This window comes from Martes martes (assembly GCF_963455335.1).
Source record: "Martes martes genome assembly, chromosome: 17".
Lineage (NCBI taxonomy): Eukaryota > Metazoa > Chordata > Mammalia > Carnivora > Mustelidae > Martes > Martes martes.
In genome coordinates this window covers 56,442,738-56,470,690 of record NC_137905.1, presented here as the reverse complement: position 1 = coordinate 56,470,690, position 27,953 = coordinate 56,442,738, and the positions used below count along the sequence as shown (strand labels likewise).

At 47.0% G+C, this 27,953-nt stretch overlaps 2 protein-coding genes across 2 annotated transcripts in view; both read left to right on the top strand.

Moving 5' to 3' along the window:
* Positions 1-27,953, top strand: part of LOC308358437 (paired immunoglobulin-like receptor B) — a gene marked incomplete at both ends in the record, with an annotated part of 92,204 nt that overhangs the window by 611 nt on the left and 63,640 nt on the right. Inside the window, 5 exon segments of the mRNA XM_080828616.1 lie at positions 15,145-15,190; positions 15,192-15,270; positions 15,274-15,427; positions 15,572-15,723; positions 15,727-15,874. Of these exon segments, the coding sequence (XP_080684742.1) occupies positions 15,145-15,190; positions 15,192-15,270; positions 15,274-15,427; positions 15,572-15,723; positions 15,727-15,874 (579 nt within the window).
* Positions 73-8,604, top strand: LOC308357892 (leukocyte immunoglobulin-like receptor subfamily A member 6; the record flags this gene model as incomplete). The annotated part of the gene is made up of 9 exons (XM_080827772.1): positions 73-79; positions 215-387; positions 2,971-3,052; positions 4,231-4,266; positions 4,433-4,720; positions 4,882-5,181; positions 5,406-5,687; positions 5,994-6,293; positions 8,462-8,604. The coding sequence occupies 9 exons, from the start codon at positions 73-75 to the stop codon at positions 8,602-8,604; spliced, it is 1,611 nt and encodes a 536-aa protein (XP_080683898.1).

Genomic DNA, 27,953 nt, shown 5'->3' with positions numbered 1-27,953 from the left:
ACAGGAAGATCCCACTGTGACTATCTCAGTCCCACTGGCTGGTCAGTGTTTACTGACCCCCTGGTGCTGGTGATGACAGGTGCAGCCCACTCAGGGTCACAGCCCGATGTTCAGGAAGGGGGTCTGTTCTCAGGGGTCTCCCTCTCACAGCCCAGCCTGGGGATACTGTTGGAGATCTGAGCCCCATTTAACACCATCCCACCTGCCCTCCTAGGATCCCAGGGCAAACCCAGCCTCTCAGCCCTGCCCAGCCCTGTCGTGACCTCAGGAGGGAATGTGACCCTCCAGTGTGCCTCAAGGATGGGATTCCACAGGTTCGTCCTGATGAAGGAAGGAGAGCGCCAGCCCTCCTGGACCTGGCCATGTTCCCTGCAGGAAATGGGGCAGGTACAAGAACACAGAGCCCAGAGGACAAGTTTGAGTCCCATCAGCACCTCATTTCCCCCCATACTTTTATGGTTCTCAGAAGCAGCTGATACCATCAGCCTGTCACAAAACAAGGCAGACACCCACGCTGGGGAGGAGGGGATGGTATGGGGTTGGCATGGATGGTTAAGTGCTGTCAAGGGGAGGAGGTGCCCTGGGTGCACACCCAAGGTCCTGGGTGATTTTCATCTGCTCTGACCTCTGTGACCTCTCTACCTTAACTCCTAGCCTCCCACACCCCAGACTACACAGTGGAGGCTCTCATCCGCATGGGCATGGCTGCTTGTGATCCTAGTGGTCCTCGGGATTCTCCTCTGTCAGGCTTGGTACGGTGAGAGAAGAGCCCAAGATGCGGCCAGGAGGCAAACACAAGAGAGTACAATGCCACGATCAGAATAGTAGAGCCTGTGTGCCCAGAAGGTTCTGGAAGAGCATGTGGGGTATGTGCCTTGTGAACTGTCTGCAGGTCATTGTGAGGAGGAAGAGGAATCATGGCTCCCAGTGCAGAGACAATGTATGCCCTCTTCTGCCATTAAACTATGGACTCCCCTTCCCAACCCCTGGTGAGTTGTCTTCACTGGCTCTCATCTTCCCCCAAGCAGCTGACACCCGCATGGCAGACTTCAGTCCACATCTCCATACACTGCCATGCTCTGGTTCCAATTTCAGTTAATGCATTTTCCTATTTTCCTCCCTTGTAATCACCATACACCTTGAGGGACATGAAGGGGTCTCCAACTCTCATGTCAAATAATGGAGGCTGTTTGAATGAATCATAAATTGGCATCAAAAGATGCAGCCTGAAAGGGATAAATCCAGGAGATGCCCCCACACCCTCCGTGCATCCTTCACTTCCACCAGATGGCCTGTGTGTGCTGCCTCCAAGAAACCCATGTACAAATTGCTGGCTCGGGGCGTTGGCCAGTATTTGTGGTGTAACTCCTTCCTTCATAGGCAACTTCAATCTCCCACCGTGAGGTGCCCAATGGTGAGGAACGTGCAGAACTGATGTCACAAAACAGTCCAAGTCAACCTAGAACCCATTAATGCCACTCTGATAGCTCTAAAGTGCACCCAGGTTTCCTTGCATTTTATGTGGAATGATTACTTCTGTTTCTCTTGGCCCAGTTTGGACCTGAGGGTCCAGGACTCCAGACGAGATGTGAATAGTTACCGTGTGCTATCAGTCGTGGGAGGGCCAGGAGCACACAGGCCCATGAAATTGAGAGATTCCATCCTTAAAAACTTGAGCCCAGAAGCACTGTGTCATCAATACATTCCACTTCTGGGCATAAGTTGTAGTTCTGCAAGATAGACAGTCCTGGAGATCCCGATACAACCCCACGCCTAGAGCGAACAAGAGGGACCTGACAAATCTGTAAAGAGGGTAGATCTCGTGTGAAGCTCTCTTATTACCACAATGAAAAGCGACATGAAGGAGAATTGTATCCATGTAACTGAGGAGACACTATGCCAGTGAGTTCATACAAAGACTCACAAAGGACAAAAGGTGGTGGCAATCAAATGTCCACCAGTGGTCGATAGATTAACAAGCATTAACTGTGTCCAGCTAGTGGTTTGCACAAAACATGGAGACAGAATCTAGAAGAGCTAATGCCTGGGGGACAAGAGGCCGTGAGGAGGCAGGAATGACTCGGGTTTTGCTGGAGAGAAGGTAGTGCTGTCCCAGAAACAGAGAACGTGATAGAGAGATAATGTGTGAAGAAAAGAAACACAAACCCAAGTCCAGAGCCAAGTGGTGGTTCCCTCTGTGAGTCAGTTGAGTCTAGAAACATGTTTCCCAGCCTTCTCTGGAGTCACCCATCCTGGATAGCCCCAACGGCTCCTCCGGTCAAATAAACACACGATGACGTCTCCACAAGGTCTTTCCCTGAGCCGTCCTTCCATCAACCTGTCCACACCACAGTCAGGATCAGTGGAAGACTGGAGACGTCCTGTTGGAGCCACCCCATCAGCCTTCCTCTCTTGCTTCTCCTCCAGGCCCTGACTCCCTGAGGAACTGTTACTGTCATGGCTCCATACCTACTCATCACTGCCCCTCCCCTGCACAAAACCCACCCACCTGTCTCTACCTTACTGCAGTGACACCCAGTCTCTACACCAGACCCTTCACGGGCTGACAACCAGGCTGAGCTACCCTCTCCAGCCCCAGCAGGGCCCTCTCCTCCCCACAAGCAAGCTCATTCCAGTTCACTACCTCCCCTCTACACAACACACACACACACACACACACACACACACACACACACACACAGTCATAACCACGTGCGCGTCTTCCTGGGATGTGACAGCGGAGACAATGTCAACAGAGCAGACTCCTTCCAAACCTCCTAGGCCATGAAAACAAAAAAAGAACCATCAGGGATGCTTCCTACCATCTGTGCGTGTATTTATGTTCCTAGGATTCTGTGAGCGGCTCACAAGAAACCACAAACACCACTTAGAATGCCGGTCAGCTCATCAGGCAGGCAGCCGACGAAAATGAGGCTGTCATCGCTGCTGGGTACCACTTCTCCTCCCCAGAACACAGCCTCCCTGGTGGTGATCTCCTCACAGCAGCATCTGTTCACACGTTACCTTGCTGACGATTTTCCTGCTCCTGAAGGTAAAATCCAGAACACGTGCGGGGCAGTAAGAGGCTGTGTGGGAGCCGGTTCCCCACTCGCTGAGGACGCAGTTCCAGGAGAGTTCAGCATCTTGGGCAAGGATGACGCCACTCAGCACACTTGCGCTCGTCCCATCTTGTGTTGGACTCGCCATCCCGGAGGGTCCCCACCACCAGTGACTAAGATTCTGAGATGTCCACCTGGCTCTGAGCCTCTCTGTCATCGATTTCTCTCCTTCTCTTTGGTTTATGAAAACTCTGTCCTGATTTCCCTTTGTCAAGGGTTTGTATTGTCTGATGTCACTGTCACAGCCCCGTGCATCCAGGGAAGGAACGAGACTGTCACCTCACCAATGAGTCCCCATGCCTGGCACCATGACCGGATGTGGCCACTGCTCACTAAACAGGGGCTGACTGCCAGCGCGGTGGGAGGAAGGATGAAAACTTGCATTGACAGAAGCTCAGGAAAGGGAAGTGTCTGAGCTTCTCACACAGCTTCTGTGTGAGACAGGGCAGAAGTGGAACTGAAATGGGGCTGATTCCCAGGCCCTGCCCTACCTCCCCCAGCCTCGAGTGCTGGAACCAGTTGCTCGCTAGACTTGGGCTTGCTGGGGAGGGAACCGAGAGAGTGGGGTCTGGGGAGACTCAGTCTGGTCTAAAAGGTCCCAGGACCTGCTGCTCTCGGGTCGAGGGAACCGAGAGAGTGGGGTCTGGGGAGACTCAGTCTGGTCTAAAAGGTCCCAGGACCTGCTGCTCTCGGGTCACCCTTCAGGGAGAGCAGAGAGAAGCCCTGGCGGGGACTCTTCCCCATGATGAGGAACTCGGGGCCTGGGTTGCACCACACCCCGTGCATCTGTCCGTCCAGCACACGCTGAGGACTTTATAAGCTATCTGCACGGCTGGGGACCATGGGTGGCTGCGCCAGGACCCTGACCCTCACTGCTCTTCTCTGTCTCGGTGAGCTTTCTGGAAAAGAGGAGGGATGGGGTCGCTGCGCCCAACTGCCCCCAGGTCCTGGTCCCTGGGAGACCTCAGGACTGGGAGGATCAGTAGGGGCAGAACTTCTTGGGGGAGGCACGTGCTCAGCCCCAGATGTGATGCCAGCACCCAGGGGCCCAGACCAGACCTGGAGCAGCTGCATGAGGGTGTGGGAGGCACTCACGGGATCTCTCTTCCAGGGCTGTGTCGGGACCTGTGGGACCAGGAACGGACGGGTGAGTCTTCCCCAATCTCCTGTCTCCACCAATGACCCCCTAAGCAGCTGGGGGGCAAGAGGGTCAGGGCTGATGGTGACTCATGTGGGAGGGACCTTGGGGTGATAAGTGGGAAGCTGAGAGGAGAGGAGCCCCCCTTGCAACTCCCCGTCTGATTCCTTTCCAGGGACCCTCCCCAAACCCTCCATCTGGGCTGATCCCAGCCCCATGGTCACCAAGGGGAGCCGAGTGACCATCTGGTGTCAGGCGTCTCTGCAGGCTGACGGCTACTCTCTGTATAAAGACAGGGTCTCTGTGCCCTCGGAGACCTTGGAGACCTCATGGGATTCCAGGAACAAGGCCAGTTTCTCCATTACATCCATGAGCTCACACGATGTAGGGCGATACCGGTGTGTATATCAGAGTGGGGAGAGCTGGTCACAGCTGAGTGACAACCTGCCCCTGGTGATGACAGGTGAGGGCAGGAGCCGGTCTCCTCCCCCTGGGCCCCTCCTCCAGGCAGAAGAGAATGGAATGTGGCTTCAGGGGGACCCTTGCTCACAGCCCACAGTACATGGGGTCCCTGGGGTCCGTGGGGTGATGGACACTGTAACCAGCTCCCTCTTTCTCCCTCAGGAAAGTATGATGCACCCTCCCTCTCAGCCAACCCAGGCCCTGTGGTGGCCTTGGGAGGGAACGTGTCCCTCTGCTGTAGCTCATCGTGGCCACGAGGGTCATTCCGTCTGCTGAAGGAGCGGGGGGCTGATGCGTCCCAACACCTGGAGTGGACGTTCTGTTGTGAGAGGGGGCAGGGACTCGTCCACGTGGGCCCAGTGAACACCTCCCATGCAGGGACCTACAGATGCTACGTTTCTTCTGACTTGTACCCGGATTCGTGGTCACAGCCCAGTGACCCTCTGCACCTTCAGGTCACAGGTGAGGGGGTCCCTGCTTCACGCCCTCTACCTCCTGGACCCAGATGACTGACCTAAGCCATATGCCCAGTGGAACCCTGGGGTTGATGGGGGGTGGGTGACACTGTCCTCCCGGGGCCAGAACCACAGGTGGGAGAACTTGAGAGGGGCCCATGAAAGCCTCACTGCAGGTCCTGGGCCAATGCGGGGAGTGCGTCCCCAGTACCACTGTCCCCTGCTGTCCAGGTGTCTACAGGGCGCCCTCCCTCTTGGCCCAGCCAGGCTCCCTGGTGCAGTCTGGAGACAGCCTGACCCTCCAGTGTCGCTCAGAGAACGGCTTTGACAGATTCGCTCTGACCAAGGATGAGGATCTCGGAGCTCCCCAGCGTCTAGAAGGGCAACCCAGCCCCAACTTCTCCCTGGGCCATGTGAACCACACCCATGGGGGCCGGTACCGATGCTACTGTGGACACAAGCTCTCCTCCACCTGGTCGGCCCCCAGTGCTCCTCTGGGTGTCCTGATCACAGGTGAGAAGCCCCCTGACCCATGTCCTAACTGCTTGCTCAGGGTCTGGAACCACGGTTGCCCCTGGGTGATGGGGTCCAGGCAGAGCGCCAGGAGCACAGGCTGAGGTGGGAATGTGGTCTAGAGAAAGGGACTGAGAAAGGGACAGTGAGGGCCATGGAGATAAAGGACCCACTCAGGGAGACAGGAGGTACTGAGAAGGGGACCACACAGAATCCCTGGAGAGAGGGTAGTGGTCCCCAACCCAAGGTCAAGGGCATGTGGGGAGGGGGTGGCTCTTTACATGTCACGACCTTCCTCTCCCCCAGGAATGTATGTGAAACCGTCCCTCTCGGCCCAGCCGGGGACTTCAGTGTTCTGGGGAGAGAACGTGACCCTGCAGTGTCGCTCAGAGATGTGGTTTGATACCTTCCACCTGTCCAAGGAGGGGTCCCTCGCTCCTCCCCAGGTCCTTCACATGCAGGACACAGCAATACCTTCTCAGGTCAACTTTACCCTGAGTCCCATGACTTCAGACCTCCAGGGGACCTACCAGTGCAACGGCTCACACAGCAACTACCCCTACTGGTTGTCACAGCCAAGTGACCCCCTGGAGCTCCTGGTCTCAGCTGAGGGGCCCACACCCCATGTCCATTGAGTGCTCTGATGCTCGAGACACAGTCCTGTCTCTGGAGAGCTCTGGCCTGGGAGGGGAAGGAGGGAACAACAGGGAGCTCAGCCACTAGGTTATTCCTCTGGGGGATGAAAAGACGGAGAGTGCCATGCCCCCTCCATGTCTTACCCTGACAAGAGGGACAGAGGCAGGACTAGGTGAATGCAGGGAGGAGACAAAATAGTATAAAAGACAAGTGGTGACAAGGAGCAGTAGGGCTGAGTCGGACAGAAGACCCAGCACAGCCCCTCAGAACCCCCTTCTTTTGGAGTCTACACTCCCGCACCCCACAGACAATCTTGGCGTCTGCTGGGAACAGAGTCCTCTTGGCCTAGAGCACACACAACCTCTCCAGTCCTGGGCTGAACTAAGTTGATCCTCTGCACTTCATATATTTACACAGGGGTTGTTCCCACCGGACCTGGAGATGGGGGTTGGGGGCATTTGAAGAGAGTCGCCTCGTGTCTCCAGCCATATTGAGATCATGGGGGCAACTGTGTGTTAGTGGGAGAGGAAAAGCCTGAGGAAGCCCAGGTCAGGTGCAGAGAAGACCTGGCTGTCTCTGTCCGTGGTGCTGCTATGTAGAAAGTCAGACTATCGCAGCACCTGGGGAACCAGGCCCACCGTAGGTAGAGCACAGTAAAGGGTGACTCTCATCTTCAGGTCGGGGGGCTGGGGAGTCCCTGCAAGCCACAGCTCGAGCTGAGCTGGATCGGCCACTCCTGACTGAGACACTGACAAAATTCCATTCATATCTGAGACTTTGTTCTCCCAGTTACCAAAGGTTGAATCCTACCCTGGATTTCAAAAGACTAAAGCAGATTGGAAATTTGGTACCAGGGAATTCTCCGGAAGATATTTCAGGAATTCCTCTTTCTTGGGACTTCTGTATCTGAACATGCCCTTTCTCCATCAGTAACTCCTGGCATGATGTGAAAAGAAAGAGAGAATTTCTGCCCAATTTCCATGAGCACCAAGGTGTCAGCCGGATCAGGCCATCCTCCAAAACATCTTCTATAAGAATTCATGTCTAGCATTCCCTCCCCAGTCCTAGAGTTACTGGTATTCCTTGATATTCTGAGACCGATCTCTGTATGTTCGTCCATGTGCCCATCTCAGTGCCCGTCTTCTTTTATCTTTGATCAGGTGGTTTGTCGTGTTTTTTTCTGCCAGTTTCTCATCTGCCTTCAAATCTAGACAACACATTGAGTGAATGATTAGCAGTGATGTGAATTATGGAAATCCTTGCTCATAGAAAAATGCCTGATGTGTGCTATATAATCCAATATTTATTTTTATTAAGTTCAATTAGCCAACATAAAAGTACATTATTAGTATTTGGTGTAATGTTCAATGATTCATTAGTTGTGGATAACAGCCAGTGTTCGTCAGATCACATGTTATTTTCAAAAAAGAACACATGTATAGATAAAGATGGAAAGTTATATAGAAATATATAATCCCAACACTTGTATAGATAAAGATGGAAAGTGATGTAGAAATATATAATCCCAACACTTGTATAGATAAAGATGGAAAGTGATGTAGAAATATATAATCCCAACACTTGTATAGATAAAGATGGAAAGTGATGTAGAAATATATAATCCCAACACTTGTATAGATAAAGATGGAAAGTGATGTAGAAATATATAATCCCAACTCAGGGACCAGAAGGAGCTGGCTGATGTGCAGGAATGAAAATTTGGACCCTGCTTTCACTCCTCCATGTTCCTGGTCCTCAGGATAAAAATGAAGCTTCCCATGTTTATTATTGTCTCCTAATTAGACGGAGGGGGACACCCTGGAGACGCTCACCTTAAGGGACTGAGATGGTATTAGCAAGTTTCAGGGACTCCCTGGAGGGCAGAAAAGAGATTACTTAAGTTTTTCTATGTCTCCCCAACCACAGGCTCTGTGTTTGCCTCTCAGGTATAGCTGGTGCCCTCAGAGAACCACAAAACAAGTCAGCCTCCAGATGGATGAATAAGGAGAAATTCTGAGTTACATGAGGGGCTCACAGGGACACATCCTGTCAATAAATGCAGGAAGCTGGACATGTAGGATGCCAGGGTCCTGTCAACACGCTCTGACCACCACAATCTCTTTGTCCACGGTCTCTAGCATCAAACAGCCAAGATCACACAGTGGAGAATCTCATCCGGTTGGGGATCTCTGCCCTGATCCTGACGGTTCTCGGGGTGCTGCTCTTTCAAGCTCGGCACCATCAGGAAAGACCCCAAGATGCAGCCGGGACATACACGTGAGAGCGAGAAGACGGACAGGGACGTAGAACTTTGAAAATGGAATTGATGATACCAAGAGATTCTGGAAGAATATCTGCGCATAAGTTGGGGAAACATTCTACTGACAATATTCTGGGTGTTAACATGGTTTGGGGGCAGGAAAATGTCTGGGTTGGTGCTATGGTGCCTCTTTGGCAATTAAACTATGGTAATTTCTCTCCCCAGTACTTCTCCGTCGTGCTTTTCCTTGACACTTTCTGGACTGGCTTCCTTCCTTCCTCAACCCTATGACTTGAGGCTAATCCCCCGAGTAGCTCTGGGTCCGCCCTTTTTCTCTGGTCCAGTTTCATGGAATGCTTTTTCCTCTATTCCCCGGCGTGTGTACTCCTCAGCTCAGAAACAGATTCTGTTTAAAATACTGAACAGATGGTTGCACAGCAAGTCCAGTTTGGAAAAAATACATCGAAAATCATTCTGTAAAAGAGGATCTGGACCCACAAGACATTCCCTCTTCATCACACGATAAATGATACAGTTTCTCCAGAGGTATCATCACTTGGGATGAGCATCCAGTGTGTGTAGTGAGAACCACAAGCTGTGGGTCAACTGGCTGTAAGAAAATGCCATTTTTGCAAAAGTCCTGATTTAAGGCCTTTATTGCTTTCTTTGGTGAAAATAGTCTGTGGCCACCTTGAAGCCGCCTGTGGGAATTCACTGAATGCAAACGTAGGAAGTCATGATTACAGTCGTCTCTCCCACGTGAGGAGGAGCCAAACGCAGCACACCTGCTGAGAATACCCACCGATGTGTGTGTGTGTGTCCTTCTCTCTTCGAGGTTCCGGTCACTGCCACCTCGAGTGGGATGGACCGAGCCTCGATTTTCTCTAGATCTTGAGTATCAACCAAAGTCGTTCTTGAATGAATGTAGCCAATACTTCACATGTTGGCATTGAGGTCCCCTCAAAACATGTTCCCCATCTACCCGTTCACCCTCACCTGAGTCTGACCAAAGAATGAGCCATGTCCCAAGTGAGAAGGTGGGTCTCTCAACAAACACTTGAAGATCACAGGGTATGCAATTAAGGATTTAAAATCGGTTTATGTGACTTTCAGACCTCATCCTTCCCCATGAATCTGACCTGGGCTGAAGGTCATCCATAAAGATGTGTTGGCCACTTCAGAGGTAGGATTCAACCCCATCAGGCCTCATCTTGGTCCCCGATGAGGGGCAATTGGAGAAAGTGCATGAGGAAGGAGTGGCTCCCCTTTCCTGTAGAACTTCTACATCAAATTCCTCATATAGGACATCCTGTGAATCTCTTCTCTCTGACCCTGTTACCCCCTCATGAGAGTCAGAAAGAAAAAAAGAAGCTAGAAAACAACAAATCAGATGTCAATGGCGAATCTTCACATATCAATATCCACTTTCATTGTAAACGGATTATCAAAACATATAAGGGTACCTGAATGGATAAGAAGAAGCAACACCCAACCGTTTGCTGCCTACTACACACTCACTTCAGCTAGAGGACCCAGGTCTGGCAGAAATGGAAGGGAGGTGCTGTGGACTGAAAACACACCTTATAAACATGGAAATTTAGGGTGTAAGGTGCTGATTGACAGATACTGCAAGGTGATTACCGCCATGTCTTTAACTAACACCTCCCTCACATCACAAAATTACCTTTTTTTTGTGGTGAGAACACTGCAGATCTGTTCTATAAGCAACTTTCTCAGACTTAATACAGTAGTATTTACTATCATCACAACGCTGTGCATTACATCTCCAGAACTTAGTCATCTTATACCTGGAAAGTGGTAGCCTTTGGCCACCATTTCCCCACTTCCCACACCCACCCTGCCCCTGCTCATCACCGTCAACCTTTCTTTGTTTCTGCTTCTACGAGGATGACTTCTTTAGATTCTACCCATAATTAAATCATCGCATATTTGTCTTCCTCTGTCTGATTTATTTCATTTAGTATAATGCCCTCAAGGTCCATCCTTGTTGCAAACAGCAGAACTTCCTTCTTTCTTATGACTGAATAATACTCATATGTATATATACGACATATTCTTTATCCATTCAATCATTGTAGGCCATTGATGTTTGTTTCCATATTTCGTTGTTTCCATATTTCAGCTATTGTGAATAATGCTGCATGAAGATAGGAGTGTGGACACCTCTACAAGATCCTGTTTCCTTTCTTTTCATACATACTTAGAAGTGATATTGATGGACATTGAGCCGTTCTAGGGTTAAGTTTTTGATGAAACGCCATACTGTTTTTCCATCATGGTGCCACCAGTTTAAATTCTCACCAGCGGTGTACAGGATGTCCTTTTCTCCCCACTTATTAAGATGCCCTACATTCTCTTAGGTTCCTTCTGACTTTCCAGACTTCTTTTTTTTTAAGGTTTTATTTACTTATTTGACAGAGGGAGACACAGCGAGAGAGGGAACACAAGCAGAGGGAGTTGGAGAGGGAGAAGCAGGCTCTCCACTGAGCTGAGAACCTGATGCGGGGCTCAATCCCAGGACCCTGGGATCATGACCTAAGCCAAAGGCAGACGCTTAACGACTGAGACACCCAGGCATCCCTGACTTTCCAGACTTCTTGTTTGATGAAGATTTATGTGTCTTCCAAACAAACAAAGATAAAAAAGAGAGAAATAAACAAAAATCCCCAGGCTCTTAAATATATAGGGAGACTGGTGTTTGCCAGAGGGAACATGCATGAAGGGGATGAAGAGTTCACCTACTGTGATGAGCTCTGAGTGATGGGTAGAACCGTTGAGCCATTCTATTGTACACCTGGCACTAATACAACACTGTGTTAATTAGACTTCAATTTTTAAAAATCAAATTAAAAAATAAATACCTGAAAAAAAGATTTATTTGTTTTCTACAATTCCACTAATGATTTTGAAAGTTATACATTGTGTTTCTAAATTTAAGTAGCTACCCGCATTGTCTTTCTAGGAATTGTCATTTATAATTTTAAACAATTTTTGAGAGAGAGGGAGTTCAGGGGTATGGTGCAGAGAGAGAGGGAGAGAGAGAATCTCAAAGCCAACTCCACACTGAATATGGAGCCCATAACAGGGCTGGATCCCGATACGCTGAGATCATGACCCAAGCCAAAATCTTGAATTGGTGGCTTAAGTGACTGAGCCACCCAGACACAACAGTTTTGAACAATTTTTAAGTCCACCCGCCACTTTAGTAAGGAAGGGGCATGATTAAACATTAGCTGAGCTCTTACTACTTACTTTTTTTCCCAAAAGCTCTATTTCTGTCACCCACAAGTTTCAAATATTTGCATTCAGCTAATAGTTTAATTCAGCTTTCTTAAATATATATGCATACATGTAAGTAGATGCAAATGTAACTTTACAAAGCAAATTTTTTTTTGTTTCTTCTCACTCTCTAATATTCTTTCTTCATTAAGGATTATTTGCTTTTCTAATTGGATTTCACCATGCAGTGTTCCTTTCATTGAGGTAAGGGCAGAAAATAGCTAAGAATTTGCAGCTCTGGAAATAGCCTGTTTTCGTTCTTTTTGAAAACCATAGCTCAGCTCTACAGTCAAAAAATCTTTGACAAAGCAGAAAAAAATATCCAATGGAAAAAAGATGGTCTCTTCAATAAATGGTGCTGGGAAAATTGGACAGCCACATGCAGAAGAATGAAACGACCATTCTCTTACAACATACACAAAGATAAACTCAAAATGGATGAATGACCTCAATGTGAGACAGGAATCCATCAAAATCCTGGAGGAGAACATAGACGGTAAGCTCTTCAACATTGGCTACAACAACTTCTTTCAAGACACGTCTCCAAAAGCAAGGGAAACAAAAGTAAAAAAGAACTTTAGGACTTCATCAAGATAAAAAGCTTCTGCTCAGCAAAGGAAACAGTCAACAAAACAAAGAGGCAACCCACGGAATGGGAGAAGATATTTGCAAATGACAATACAGACAAAGGGCCAATATCCAAGATCATAAAGAACTTCTCAAGCTCAACACCCAAAAAACAGATAATCACATTAAAAAATGGGCGGAATTCAAGGACAGACACTTCCCCAAAGAAAACATACAAATGACTAATAAACACATGAAAAAATGCTCACCATCATTAGCCATCAGGAAGATTCAAATCAAAACCGTATTGAGATACCACCTTACACCAGTTAGAAAGGCCAAAATCGACAAGGCAAAAAACAACAAATGTTGGAGAAGTTGTGGAGAAAGGGGAACCCTCCTACACCATTGGTGGGAAGGCAAATTTGTACAGCCACTTTGGGAAAAAGTGTGGAGGTTCCTCAAAAAATTAAAAATAGAGCTACCCTATGATGCAGCAATGGCACTACTGGGTATTGACCCCAAAGATACAGATGTAGTGAAAAGAAGGACCATCAATACCCCAATGTTCATAGCAGCAATGTCCACAGTAGCCAAACTGAGGAAAGAGCCGAGATGTCCTTCAACAGATGCGTGGATAAAGATCATGTGGTCCATATATACAACAGAATATCAGTCAGCCATCAGAAAGGATGAATTCCCAACTTTAGCATCAACATGGATGGGACTGGAGGAGATTATGCTGAGTGAAAAAAGTCAAGCAGAGGAAGTCAATTTTCATACAGTTTCACTTATTTGTGGAACATAAGGAATAACATGGAAGACATTAGGAGAAGGAAGGGAAAAATGAAGGGAGGGGATCAGAGGGGGAGATGAACCATGAGAGACTATGACTCTGAGAAACAAACTGAGGGTTTTGGGGGGTGGGGGATGGGTGAGCCCAGTGATGGGTATTCAGAGGGGCACAGACTGCATGGAGCACTGGGTGTTATACACAAACAATGCATCTTGGAACACTGCCTCAGAAACTAATGATGTACTGTATGGTCGCTAACATAACACAGTAAAAAAAAAAAATCCATATCTCAAGAGTGTCGTATTCTGTTCTATACACCAGAATAAACTAGCCTGATGATTTTTTAAAGTGAACACTCGGTGTTCTATGCAACTGATAAGTACCTAAGCTCTACATCTGAAATGAATGATGTACTACATGTTAGCTAATTGAATTTGAATTTTAAAAAGGACATTCTATTAGTAAAACCAAGTTTTCAAAATAGACATTACACTTAAAAACTTTTTTTCAATTACATGAAGATTGGAAAGGACGGGGTGATATGGAAGACTTCGGAAGTCACCGCTAGGATTTCCTCTGGCAGATGTGGTCGTCTTTCTTTATCTAGATATTTCTTAACATCTTCTCACTCCAAAGAAAGGACAAGACCCAACTCTTGGGAGGGAAAAGCCAGCTGGTGGTTGAGGATCTAACCCACAGCTCCTCCCCATCTCTCCTGAAGGCACAGCCTGACACGGTGACTTGAGCGAGGGGACCGGAGTCCCAACAGGGCAGATAGGTCTCCTGGTCCCAGAACAAAGGAATCTGTCTCTGCCGGTGTTCTCATGTTCACCGTCACTAGTAACCCGGATCCGTGTAAAATCCTCTCCCAATAATGAATTCCTTGGCGATGTTTTTGAGTATCTTCTGACACCTGATTCTGCCTTTGGGTGAGCGTCTCATTTTGTGAGTGATATTTTCATTTTCCCAGGAAGGAGTTTCAGGAAGTTTTTGTGGCCCAGACCAGCCCTCATTGCATATTGTTCAGTTGAGGTGAAATTCACAAATAACATGAACCATGTTGAAATGTATGACAAAATGTAGAATTTTAAAAGCTAATGTACCCAGATTTCTGCATTTTACTATGAAGTATCAAGATACGGGTTTTACTTTTAAATGTGTGTCCACCACCATTTAAATGATCTTTCCTCATTTGTGGAAAATGCTCAACTATTTACCTCTTAAGCTGTTGGCAGACAACACTATCAGGTCTTTCTTCCCGACTCGCTACCTGTGACCTTGGTTTTCCACATTCTACTCTCCAGTGCCTGAAATTTCCTTTTCTGATCTAGATATTCCGCTTTCTGGAAAAATTCCTCAATGTTCTGTTCTAGCTTCCTGTTCAGCTTTTCAGTTGTATCCTTTTTTTTTTAAGATTTTATTTATTTATTTGACAGACAGAGATCATTAGTAGGCAGAGAGGCAGGCAGAGAGAGGAGGAAGCAGGCTCCCCGCTGAGCAGAGAGCCCGATGCGGGGCTCGATCCCAGAACTCTGGGATCATGACCTGAGCTGAAGGCAGAGGTTTAACCCCCTGAGCCACCCCGGTGCCTCATCATTAGTATCTCTAATTCATTTCTACAATTCCCTCTTGTCTCAAAAAGTCAAGGTCCTCCTTTTTCTCTCAGACATTTAAACACAGTCTTCACTTAAGATAAGTCTGTATCTTCCTAGCATTGTATTTTCATCCCTATGGGTCCCAGTCCCACCTCCTCACTGGGGACAGGGGTCACCCACCAGGCAGCAGGGGATGGAGAACTGCAGCTCTGGGCAGACGGAGGGGAATGTCTGGGGGCTTGGGGCTGAGCTGGGACTTGGGGGTGGGGAAGGTCTGTTCCCCCAGCCTCTGTTTCCTTCCAGGGACCCTCCCCAAACCCAACATCTGGGCTGAGCCAGGCTCTGTGTGTCTCAGGGTCACCTGTGACCATCTGGTGTCAGGGGGACCTGGACGCCCAGGAGTACCGCCTACATAAAGAGGGAGACTCATAGACCTGGGACACATGGAAGACACTGGAGCCCGGGGACAAGGCCAACTTCTCTTTCACCCACATGACAGATGTATGTGCAGGAAGATATTACTGTGACTGCCTCAGTCCCACCAGCTGGTCAGAGCCCAGTGACCCCCTGGAGCTGGTGGTGACAGGTGCGAGCCCACTCAGGGTCCCAGCCCCAGGCTCTGCCCTCAGGAAGGGGGTGGGCTCTCAGAGGTCTCCCTCTCACAGCCCAGCCTGGGGATAATGTGGGGGATCTGAGCCTCATTTCACATGTCCCCCTCCTCCTCTCCTAGAATTGCCAGACAAACCCAGCCTCGCAGCCCAGCCCAGCCCTGTCGTGACCTCAGGAAGCAACGTGACCCTCCAGTGTGCCTCACAGATGGGACTCCAAAGGTTCATCCTGATGAAGGAAGGAGAGCGCCAGCCCTCCTGGACCTTGAACTCCTAGGCAGCCCACTGTGGGGGGAACCAGGCCCTGTTCCCTGTGGGCCCTGTGACTCCCAGCCTCAGGAGAACTTTCCGATGCTATGGCTATTACAGCAACACCCCCCAGGTGTGGTTGGACCCCAGTGACCCCCTGGAGCTGCTGGTCTCAGGTGAGGAGCCCAATCCTGTCCCTTCTCTGTCCTGATGATCTACTCAGGGCTCTGATACTTTGGCTGGGTGGGAGGGAGGGGCTCCAAGGAGCGTCACTCAAAGGGAATCTGCCCCTCAGCAAAAAGGAGGCCAACAGAGGCCCTGCACCCCTGCTCACCTTTTATCCCTCTTCTGGCTCTAAAGGTGCCCGGTGGGCAGCCGGAAGGTCTTGGGGAGCCCACGGGGCAGGTATAGGAGAAGTCTAGTGAGATGGGGACTCCTGGGTCAGCCCCAACCCCCCATCCACAGGACCGCTCAACATCAGGGCGTCCCAGGACGCCCTGTTTGCTCAGAAGGAGCACACACCACCCCATATCGGTTCTGAGAGCCCCTCAGAGAATCTAATGCCCCCTCAAATACTCAGAAATGGGCTTGTGTCTCAGGGGGGCTGAGAGCCCAGCAGAGACACCTGGGGCCACATGTCTCTGAGGCTGGGCCATAAGGAACAGAGTGGAAGCAGAGACAGGGTCTCTGGGAGAAGCTCCAGCGCCCACCCAGCTACTGTCCAGGATCCTCTAGAGACCCAGCCCCCGACCGCCACCCCCTCCCCAGGCCCCAGGCGCACAGCTGCTGAGTCACACGGTTCTCTGCAGGGGGAATAGTTTCGCCCAGTCTCTCAGGAGGAGGGCTGGGAGTCGGGTGAGTCATGGCAGGGCCATCATGGGGCTCCAGGGGCTCCAAGGTCCACGGAGGAGGGCTAGCATGGTCTGGGCAGAGGGAGAGGCTGGGGGCCCGGCTGGGGGACCAGCAGCCAGGGTGAGTGGACGGAGAGCTCAGGAGCCTACCTCCTCCCCTCCCAGTCTTTGGATTGTGAGGTATGGGGTGGGACTCACCCGAGGGGGGGTTCTCAGTGCTCCCTGCGATGGTGATCTGGGCCAGGTCCCTGCTCCTGGGTGAGGAGTCCCTGCTGTCCCTGTCCCCTCTGAGCAGAAAAGGTCAGCTCAGTGCCCTGTCTGCCCTGTCTCCAGAGATGTCTGAGACAGGATGCCTTAAAGGGTTCCCAAGGGGCGGTTCACAGAGGAAGGTCCACCCAGGAGGGCGTGGGAATAGGCGGGACCTCCCGCCCCCGGAAACCTGATCCCCGAAGTTTCCCGCAGGACTGAGGACAGAGGGTCGGAGAGGCACGGACCTGGATGCCAGGACGCTGAGATGCCACCACCTGACTCCCCGGTGTCTCCCCCTCAGAAGCCAGGCGCTGGCTACCAGCCAGGGGCAGGGGTGAGGTAGCCGCTGCCCGCGAGGCAGGCCAAGGGCGTCCTGGGGCGGGGTCTGCAGGAGTTCCCCTCCCCTGGGAGGCGGAGCTTCTGGGAACGGCGCGCCCCCTCTGTAAAGGGGGGAAGGGGCTGCTGCAGTGATCTCCGGTCTGACCTGCACCGCGCTGCCTCTGCCAGGACCTCGGATCCGGGAAGGGCTGGGAAGCCGAGGGACGCGCGGGCGCGGGAGATTGTGTCCGTCAGGCTCGGGTCTCAGCAGAGCAGGAGGAAGACAGCAGAGATTAGAAAATCCCCCCATTGATTGAGCATCTCAGCCCCTCCTCATTCCACACAAAACGGTGCGTTTTCTCCTAAAAACCACCTGCCCCTTGTCCGCGGACGGCAACTCCGAGGCCCCCTCCCGGTTTGGAGAACGTGCGGGAGAGAGGAGACAGAGGGGCGGGTGCGCCGCACTTGGGGTCCAGGCCTGACTCGGAGCCCAGGGAGGACGCGGGGAGTCTGGGACAGTTGCAGAGGACAGACAGACGCCTCCTTGGCAGCTCTTCTTTCCCATTTCCAAGAGACCCGAGTATGCAGCCCCTCCCCCACACTGAGGAGCCGCTGAGCGCTGTCACCCCGGGCCTGGAGCGGCTCGGACCGTTTTCTGAGGGCGCAGGTGGAGCTCATTCCAGACGCTGTCCTAGAGAGAAGGCTGCCCGCCTGTGGGCACCTCTCTACGCCCCCTGCGCTCACCTGGGGCCCTGCACGCCCCTGGGTGCACACCTGAGACCCAGGTGGGTTCCCCAGAGATGCTGCACCGCGTGTCCGTGTGCAATTCGTGTTCACTCTGCATTGCGTGTGGAAACCTGCCCAGTGTCCCTGTGCCTGCTTCAGAACTTCTAAAGGGATCCTTGCAGATATAAATTACAAATTCATGTTATGAGGATTCATGACTGAAAAAATTCTCCCATTTCATCCGGATTAGATGAAATGTATACATTCATTATAGAGAACAATTTATGATGATAGTGCTTTGGGTTTATTTTTTAACAAAACATGCTTAGAAGCGAACTTTATAAATGATGCAGGTGAAATCTGACATTTTTTTCATCAAATTGTCTACACGCAAATCTTAAAAATTGTTCAATTTTTATTCATTTTTAAGTATGATTTTTTATTTCTTTATACTATCCTTTTTTTTACTTTATTTTAGGATTTATTTGTTATTTTTTAAAATTAATATATAATGTATTATTTGCTCTGGGGTACAGGTCTGTGAATCACCAATCTTACACGATTTACAGCACTCACCATAGCACATACCCTTCCCAACGTCTGTAACGTAGCCACCCTCTCCCTCCCTCCCCCCAGAAAATCTGTTTGTTTCTTGAGATTAAGAGTTTCTTATGGTTTGTCTCCCTCCCCTGTCCCATGTTGTTTATTTTTCCCCTCCCTACCCCTGATGACCCCTGCCCTGTGTCTCAAATTCCTCGTATCAGAGAGATCATATGATAATTGTCTTTCTCTGATTGACTTATTTCGCTTACCATGATACCCTCTAGGTCCATCCACGTCATTGCAAATGGCAGGATTTGGGAAGGGGGGTTGGTTGATGGCTGCATAGTATTCCGTTGTATATATACACCACATCTTCCTTATCCGTTCATCTTTTGATGGACGCCTAGGTTCTTTCCATAGTTCAGCTCTTGTGGACATTGCTGCTATAAACATTCGGGTGCGTGTGCCCCTTTGGATCACTACATTTGTATCTTTAGGCTAAATACCCAGTAGTGCAATTGCTGGGTCATAGGTAGCTCTATTTTCAACTTTTCGAGGAACCTCCATGCTGTTTTCCAGAGTGGCTGCACCAGCTTGCATTCCCACCAGCAGTGTAGGAGGGTTCCCCTTTCTCCGCATCCTCACCAACATTTGTCATTTTCTGACTTGTTAATTTTAGCCATTCTGACTGGTGTGAGGTGGGATCTCATTGTGGTTTTGATTTGTATTTCCCTGATGCCGAGTGATGTGGAGCACTTTTTCATGTGTCTGTTGGCCATCTGGATGTCTTCTTTGCCAAAATGTCTGTTCATGTCCTCTGCCCATTTCTTGACTGGATTCTTTGTTCTTTGGGTGTTGAGTTTGATAAGTTCTTTATAGATTTTGGATAATTGCCCTTTATCTGATATGCATTTGCAAATATCTTCTCCCATTAAGTTGGTTGTCTTTTGGTTTTGTTGACTGTTTTGTTGACTGTTTCCTTTGCTGTGCAAAAGCTTTTGATCTTGATGAAGTCCCAATAGTTCGTTTTTGGCCTTGCTTCCCTTGCCTTTGGTGATGTTTCTAGGAGGAAGTTGCTGCAGCTGAGGTCGAAGAGGTTGCTACCTGTGTTCTTCTCAAGGATTTTGATGGATTCCTGTCTCACACTGAGGACTTTCATCTATTTTGAGTCTATTTTTTTGTGTGGTGAAAGGAAATGGTCCAGTTTCATTCTTCTGCATGTGGCTGTCTAATTTTCCCAACACCATTTATTGAAGAAACTATCTTTTTCCATTGGATGTTCTTTCCTGCTTTTTCGAAGATTAGTTAACCATAGAGTTGAGGGTCCATTTCTGGGCTCTCTATTCTGTTCCATTGATGTATGTGTCTGTTCTAGTGCCAGTAGCATACTGTCTTGATGATTACCCCTTTGATGATTAGAGCTTGAAGTCTGGAATTGTGGTGCTGCCAACTTTGGTTTTCTTTTTCAACATTCCTCTGGCTACTCAGGGTCTTTTCTGGTTCCATATAAATTTTAGGATTATTTGTTCCATTTCTTTGAAAAAAATTGATGGTTTTGATAGGGATTGCATTAAATGTATAGATTACTTTAAGTAGCATAGACATTTTCACAATATTTCTTCTTCCAATGCATGAGCATGGAATGTTTTTCCATTTTTTCATCTACCTCCGTTTCTTTCCTGAGTCCTTTATAGTTTTCTGAGTAAAGATTCTTTGCCTCTTTGGTTAGGTTTATTCCTAGGTATCTTATGGTTTTGGGTGCAATTATAAATGTGATCAACTCCTTAATTTCTCTTTCTTCTGTCTTTCAACTGATTTCTGTGCATTGATTTTATATCCTGACACTTTACTGAATTCTTGGATGAGTTCTAGCAGTTTTACAGTGGAGTCTTTGGGGTTTTCCTCATAAAATATCATATCATCTGCAAAGAGTGAAAACTTGACTTCTTCTTTGCCGATTTGGATACCTTTTACCTTTTATTTTTCTTTGTTGCCTGATTGCTGAGGCTAGGACTTCTAGTACTATGTTGAATAGCAGTGGTGATAGTGGACAGCCCTGCTGTGTTCCTGACCTTAGGGGAAAGCTCTCAGTTTTTTCCCATTGAGACTGATATTCTCTGTGTTTTTTCATAGATGGCTTTGATGATATTGAGGTATGTACCCTCTATCCCTACACTGGGAAGAGTTTTGATCAAGAAAGGATGCTGTACGTTGTCAGATGCTTTTTCAGCATCTATTGAGAGTATCATATGGTTCTTGTTCTTTCTTGTATTAATGTACTGTATCACATTGATTGATTTGCAGATGTCGAACCAACCTTACAGCCCAGGAATAAATCCCACTTGGTCGTGATGAATAATCCTTTTCATGTACTGCTGGATCCTATTGGCATTTGTGTTCATCAAGGATAGTGGTCTGTAATTCTCCTTTTTAAAAAATGTTTTATTTATTTATTTGTGAGAGAGAAGGAGAGAGAGAGAGAGAGCACACAAGCAGGCAGAGAGGCAGGCAGAGGCGGAGAGAGAAGCAGGCTCCCTGCCGAGCAAGAAGCCCATGTGGGACTCAATCCCAGGACCCTGGGATCATGACCTGAGCCGAAGGCAGCGGCATAACCCACTGAGCCACACAGGCGTCCCTGTAATTCTCCTTTTTGATGGGATCTTTGTCTGATTTGGGGATCAAGGTAATCTTGGCCTCATAAAATGAGTTCAGAAGTTTTCCTCCCATTTCTATTTTTTGGAATAGTTTCAGGGAATAGGCATTAATTCTTCTTTAAATGTTTGGTAGAATTCCCCTGGGAAGCCAACTGGCCCTGGGCTCTTGTTTGTTGGGAGACTTTTTGATTATGGGTCTGTTATGGGTTACTGGTTATAGATCTGTTCTGGTTTCCTATTTCTTCCGGGTTCAGTTGTGGTAGTTTGTATGTCTCTGGGAATGCATCCATTTCTTCCAGATTGTCAAATTTGCTGGTAAATAGGTGCTCATAATATGTTCTTATAATTGCTTATATTTCTTTGGTGTTGGTTGTGATCTCTCCTCTTTCATTCATGATTTTATTAATTTGGGTCCTTTTTCTTTTCTTTTTGATAAGTCTGGCCAGGGGATTATCAATCTTATTAATTCTTTCAAAGAACCAACTCCTAGTTTTGTCGAATTTTTCTACAATTCTTTTAGTTTATTTTTCATTGATTTCTGCTATGATCTTTATTATTTCTCTTCTCCTCCTGGGTATAGGTTCTCTTTGCTGTTCTGTTCCCAGCTCCTTTATGTGTACAGTTAGGTTATGTACTTGAAACCATTTTTGTTTTTTGAGAAAGGCTTGTATTGCTATATACTTTCTTCTCAGGACCACCTTTGCTGTGCCCTAAAGATTTTGAACAGCTGTGTTTTCATTTTCATTTATTTCCATGAATTTTTTTTAAAATTCTTCCTTAATTTCCTGGTTGACCCATTCATTCCTTAGAAGGATGGTCTTTAGCCTCCATGTATTTGCGTTCTTTCCAACTTTCCTCTTGTGATTGAGTTCTAGCTTCAGAGCATTGTGGTCTGAAAATATGCAGGGAATGATCCCAATCTTTCGGTACTGGTTGAGACCTGATTTATGACCCAGGATGTGATCTATTCTGGAGAATGTTCCATGTGCACTAGAGAAGAATGTGTATTCTGTTGCTTTGGGATGGAATGTTCTGAGTATATCTGTGATGTCCATCTGGTCCAGTGTGTCATTTAAGGCCTTTATTTCCTTGTTGATCTTTTGGTTGGATGATCTGTCCATTTCAGTGAGAGGGGTGTTAAATACCCCTACTTTTATTATATTATTGTTGTTGTGCTTCTTTGATTTTGTTAAAATTGGTTTATATAATTGGCTGCTCCTATGTTAGGGGCATAGATATTCAAAATCGTTAGATCTTCTTGTTGGAGAGACCCTTTAAGTATGATAGAGTGTCCTTCCTCATCTCTTATTATAGTCTTCTGCTTAAAAATCTAATTTATCTGATAGAAAGATTGCCACCCCAGCTTTCTTTTGATGTCCGTTAGCATGGTAAATTGTTTTCCACCCCCTCACTTTAAATCTGGAGGTGTCAGTTGGCAAGATGGCGGAGAACTAGGAGGAGGCACCGTTTCAACCTGTACCCTAAAGTGAGCTGATTACCTACCAAACAACTCTGATCACCCATGAAATCAGCCTGAGATTAGAATTATACACGTCTGGATCTCTACGGGGGCAGAAGACGCCAGTGGGCAGGTAAGGCGGAGTGCGAACGTCAGACTGATATCAGAAGATAAGCAAAAGGGGGAAGAAGCCACCAGAAGCGACCCATTGGAAAGTAATACCCCAATACGAGAGTGCCCTGCAACTGGGGACCAGCATTAACTTGGAGTCTGGTTGAAAGCACTCAAAAAGAGCAAAGGATGATGGGGGGAAATTGTGGGAATCGGGGCAGATAGGGACAGGGGCTTAAGTCTCTGGACCGAGGACAGCCACCTCTGGCGCTGAGCCAGAGAGAGTGCAGTGAAGAAACCAGGTCTTGGCCCCTGAGCCACCTGGGTGGCGGCTCCGGTGAGGGGTTGGGAGTCTCGCCAGCCGGCAGAAACACAGCCTTTTTGCACTCTCCAGGTGCGTGCCCATGCTGTGCTATCAGAGTCTGAGTTGCGCCTCACACCCTCCCCTGAGAGAGGTGCGTGAGAGTCTGAGCACTCCCAGCCTGGGCCAGCGGGAAAATCTCAGTGTGCTATGGCTGCTTGGGACCTCTCTGGCAGTCTGGCTGCCCAGACAGCTGCCGCTGTCGTGGTTTTGGGTACAAGCAGGAGTTCCTCCGTCCCCAGGGACCGTGACCGGGAACGTGCTCTGCCAGGGGCCAAGGGGGAATTTCTGTTATCTGGAGCACCCAGAGGGGAACAGACTGAGGCTTCTCTCTGAGAGGGCGGTCTGGGTGCAGTTTGCTTTCCTCTAAACCTCTAAAAATCCATCAAAAGCTGTTAAGGCGAGAGAAAACAAACGAACAAACAAACAAACAAAACCTCCAGAGAACAAAAGCCTGAAAAACCGGTTTCCTCAGAGCCTACCCCCTTGAGGGGGGCCGGAGGACTTAACTCAGGAAACACTGCCTGAAAACCCACGCGGCAGGCCCCTCCCCCAGAAAGCCAACTGGGAAAAAAAAAAAAGGCAAGAGAGCAATCACCAATACTTCATAGATACAACTTTTATTTTTAATTTGTTCCCACTATTCTGGTTCATTTTTTAAAATAGATAATTTTTTAACCTATTTAACATCACAGTGAGATGTCCAGTACATCAAATTCCATAATAACCTTTTAACCTGAACTTTTTGGTACATATACACGTGTTTTTCTTTTGCTTTTCTATCTTTTAATTTTTTTAAATTTTATTTTATTTTAGTTTAGTTTATTCTTTTTTTAATTTTATTTTTTAAATATTCATATAGAGTTAAACTTCAAGGTAATCCCCTTTCCCCAATCAATGCTACCCCTATAGGTAAACCAATTTTTAATCTCCCTTTATCTTAGGAAAGTTGAGTCCTTTAACAAAGATATCAAGATACATCCAGGAAGAATCAAAATAACCTTCCTCGCCCACACTGAGAATTTATAACCACTCTCCCATCTTTTTCTTCTGCCAGTGTTTCTGTGTATTTGTGTCTGTCCTGGTAGTATATAAATCTTATACTTGGGGTTCTTTTTGACAAGGTTCTTTTTTGTTTTGCTTTTATATATACATATTTTTTTTCTCTTGTCATCTACTTTTATCAGTCTTTTTCTTTGTCTGTTTTTGTTTGTATACTTCATAAATCTTACCTTGGGGCCCATTTGGGCTGGGCCTTCTCTTTTATTTTAGCTTTCTTTTTTTTCCTCTCTCTTTTTTTCTTTTTTCTCTCTTTCTTTTTTCTTTTGTTTGGGTGAGGACTCTCAATTGCTCAGAAGCGTTCCAGCATGCACCTTGACTCACCATGGTCAATACATCCAGCTACATCCATTCAGCCATCTCTCACCAAAATGACTAGGAGGAGGAGACTGGGCCTTCTGCAACAGAGCTAATGGCTATCGACATAGACAATATGTCGGAAAGGGAATTCAGGCTAACAATTATCCAGGCAATAGCTAGGTTGGAGAAAGCCATGGATGACAACATGGAATTGATTAGGGCAGAACTGAAAGCCACCAGGGATGATGTTCACAATGTTAGGGCAGAACTGAAAGCCACCAGGGATGTTCAAAATGTTCTCAATGAGTTCCAATCTAATCTAAATTCCCTAAAAGCTAGGGTAACTGAGACAGAAGTAGAATTAGTGATCTGGAGGACAAGCAGATAGAGAGAAAGGATCAGGAGGAAGCCTGGTACAAACAGCTTAGAAGCCGTGAGAACAGAATTAGGGAAATAAATGACGCCATGAAACATTCCAACATCAGAATTATTGGAATCCCTGAAGGGGAGGAAAAAGAAAGAAGTCTAGAAGATGTAGTGGAACAGATTCTCCATGAAAATTTTCCCAATCTCATGAATGGAACCAGCGTTCATGTACTAAAGGCAGAACGGTCTCCCCCCAAGATTATAGAATATAAGAAGTCCTCGAGACACCTCATAGTAAAAATGAGGAGTCATAATTGTAGACAGACTCTCTTGAAGGCAGCTAGGACAAAGAAGCTCCTTATGTACAGAGGAAAGCCCATCAGAATAACGTCAGACCTGTCCACAGAGACCTGGCAAGCCAGAAAGGGCTCGCAAGATATATTCAGGGCACTAAATGAGAAGAACATGCAGCCAAGAATACTTTATCCAGCAAGACTGACATTCAAAATGGATGGAGAGGTAAAGAGTTTCCAAGACTGGCAAGGCTTAAAAGAGTATGCGACCACCAAGCCGGCACTGAAGGAAATATTAAGGAGGGTTCTATAAAAGAGGAAAAATCCTAAGAATAACATTGAACAGAAATATGGAGACAGTCTATGGAAAAAAAGACTTCACGGGTGCCTGGGTGGCTCAGTGGATTAAAGTCTCTGCCTTCGGCTCAGGTCATGATCCCAGGGTCCTGGGCTCTCTGCTCAGCGGGGAGCCTGCTTCCCTCTATCTCTGCCTGCCTCTCTGCCGACTGATTTCTGTCTGTTAAATAAATAAAATCTTAAAAAAAAAAGACTTCAAAGGTAACAAGATGTCAATAAAAACGTACCTATCAATAATCACTCTCAATATGAATGGCCTAAATGCACCCATAAAATGACACAGGGTTGCAGATTGGATAAAACAACAGGACCCATCCATATGTTGTCTACAAGAGACCTATTTCGAACCTAAGGATACACCCAGACTGAAAGTGAAGGGATGGAGAAGCATCTTTCATGTCAATGGGCCTCAAAAGAAGGCCAGGGTAGCGATTCTCATATCAGATAAATTAATTTTAAACTAAAGACTGTAGTCAGAGATACAGAAGGACACTACATCATTCTTAAAGGGACTATCCACCAAGATGATCTAACAATTGTAAATATCTATGCCCCCAATATGGGAGCAGCCAATTACATAAGAAAACTATTAATCAAGATAAAGAGTCATATTGATATGAACACATTAATAGTAGGAGATCTTAACACGCCACTCTCAGTAATAGACAGATCATCCAAGCAGAAAATCCATAAAGAAACAAGAGCATTGAATGACACATTGGACCAGATGGACCTCATAGATATATACAGAACATTCCACCCTAAAACAACAGAATACACATTCTTCTCAAGTGCACATGGAACCTTCTCTAGAATAGACCACATACTGGGTCACAAATCAGGGCTCAGCCGATACCAAAAGACTGAGATTCCCTGCATATTCTCAGATCACAATGCTTTGAAACTGGAGCTCAATCACAAGGAAAAGTTTGGAAGGAACTCAAACACGTGGAAGCTAAAGACCACCTTGCTTAAGAATGCTTGGATCAACCAGGAGATCAAAGAAGAACTTAAACAATTCATGGAAACCAATGAGATTGAAGACACTTTGGCCCAAAATCTATGGGATACAGCAAAGGCAGTCCTAAGGGGGAAATACATAGCCATCCAAGGCTCCCTCAAACAAATTAAAAAATCCAGAATACACCAGATGTCTCTACACCTTAAAGAACTGGAGAATCAACAACAAATTCAGCCAACTCCACACACAAGAAGGGATATAATCAAGATTAGAGCAGAGATCAATGAGATAGAAACTAGAGATACAGTAGAACATACCAATGAAACTAGAAGCTGGTTTTTTGAAAGAATCAATAAGATTGATAAACCATTGGCCACACTAATCCAAAAGAAAAGAGAGAAAGCTCAAATTAATAAAATTATGAATGAAAAGGGAGAGATCACAACTAACACCAAGGAAATAGAAACAATCATCAGAAGTTATTATCAACAGTTATATGCCAATAAGCTAAGCAACCTAGATGAAATGGAGACATTCCTGGAAAACTATAAACTCCCAAAATTGAACCAGGAAGAAATTGACAACCTGAATAGACTGATATCTAGTAACGAGATTGAAGCAGTGATCAAAAACCTCCCAAAAAACAAAAAACAAAAAACAACCTCCCAGGACCTGACGGATTCCCTGGGGAATTCTACCAAACTTTCAAAGAAGAAATAATACCTATTCTCCTGAAGCTGTTTCAAAAAATTGAAGCAGAAGGGAAACTTCCAGACTCTTTTTATGAAACCAGCATTACCCTGATCCCCAGACCAGGCAAAGACCCCACCAAAAAGGAGAATTTCAGACCAATATCACTGATGAATATGGATGCTAAGATTCTCAACAAGATCCTAGCAAATAGGATCCAACAGCACATTAAAAAGATTATCCACCATGACCAGGTGGGATTCATCTCTGGGTTACAAGGATGGTTGAACATTCGCAAATCAATCAATGTGATAGAACAAATCAATAAGAGAAGAGAGAAGAACCACATGGTCCTCTCAATTGATGCAGAAAAAGCATTTGACAAAATCCAGCATCTGTTCCTGATTAAAATGCTTCAAAGTATAGGGATAGAGGGAACATTCCTGAACTTCATAAAATCTATCTATGAAAAACCCACAGCAAATATCACCCTCAATGGGAGGATGTCTGGAGGTGTCTTTGGGTCTAAACTGAGTTTCTTACAGACAGCACATTGAGGGTCTTATTTTTTTTTTTTATCCATTCTAATACCTGTGTCTTTTGATTGGGGCATTTAGCCCATTTACATTCAGGGTAACTATTGAAAGATATGAATCTAGTGCCATTGTTTTGTCTGTAAGGTGACTGTTACTGTATATTGTCTCTGTTCCTTTCTGGTCAGTTACTTTTAGGCTCTCTTTGCTTAGAGGACCCCTTTCAATATTTCCTGTAGGGCTGGTTTGGTGTTTGCAAATTCTTTCAGTTTTTGTTTGTCCTGGAAACTTTTTATCTCTTCTCCTATTTTCAATGACAACCTATCCTGATATAGTATTCTTGGCTGGATTTTTTCTCGTATACTGCTCTGATTATATCATGCCAGTCCTTCCTGGCCTGCCAGGTCTCTGTGGGTAGATGTGC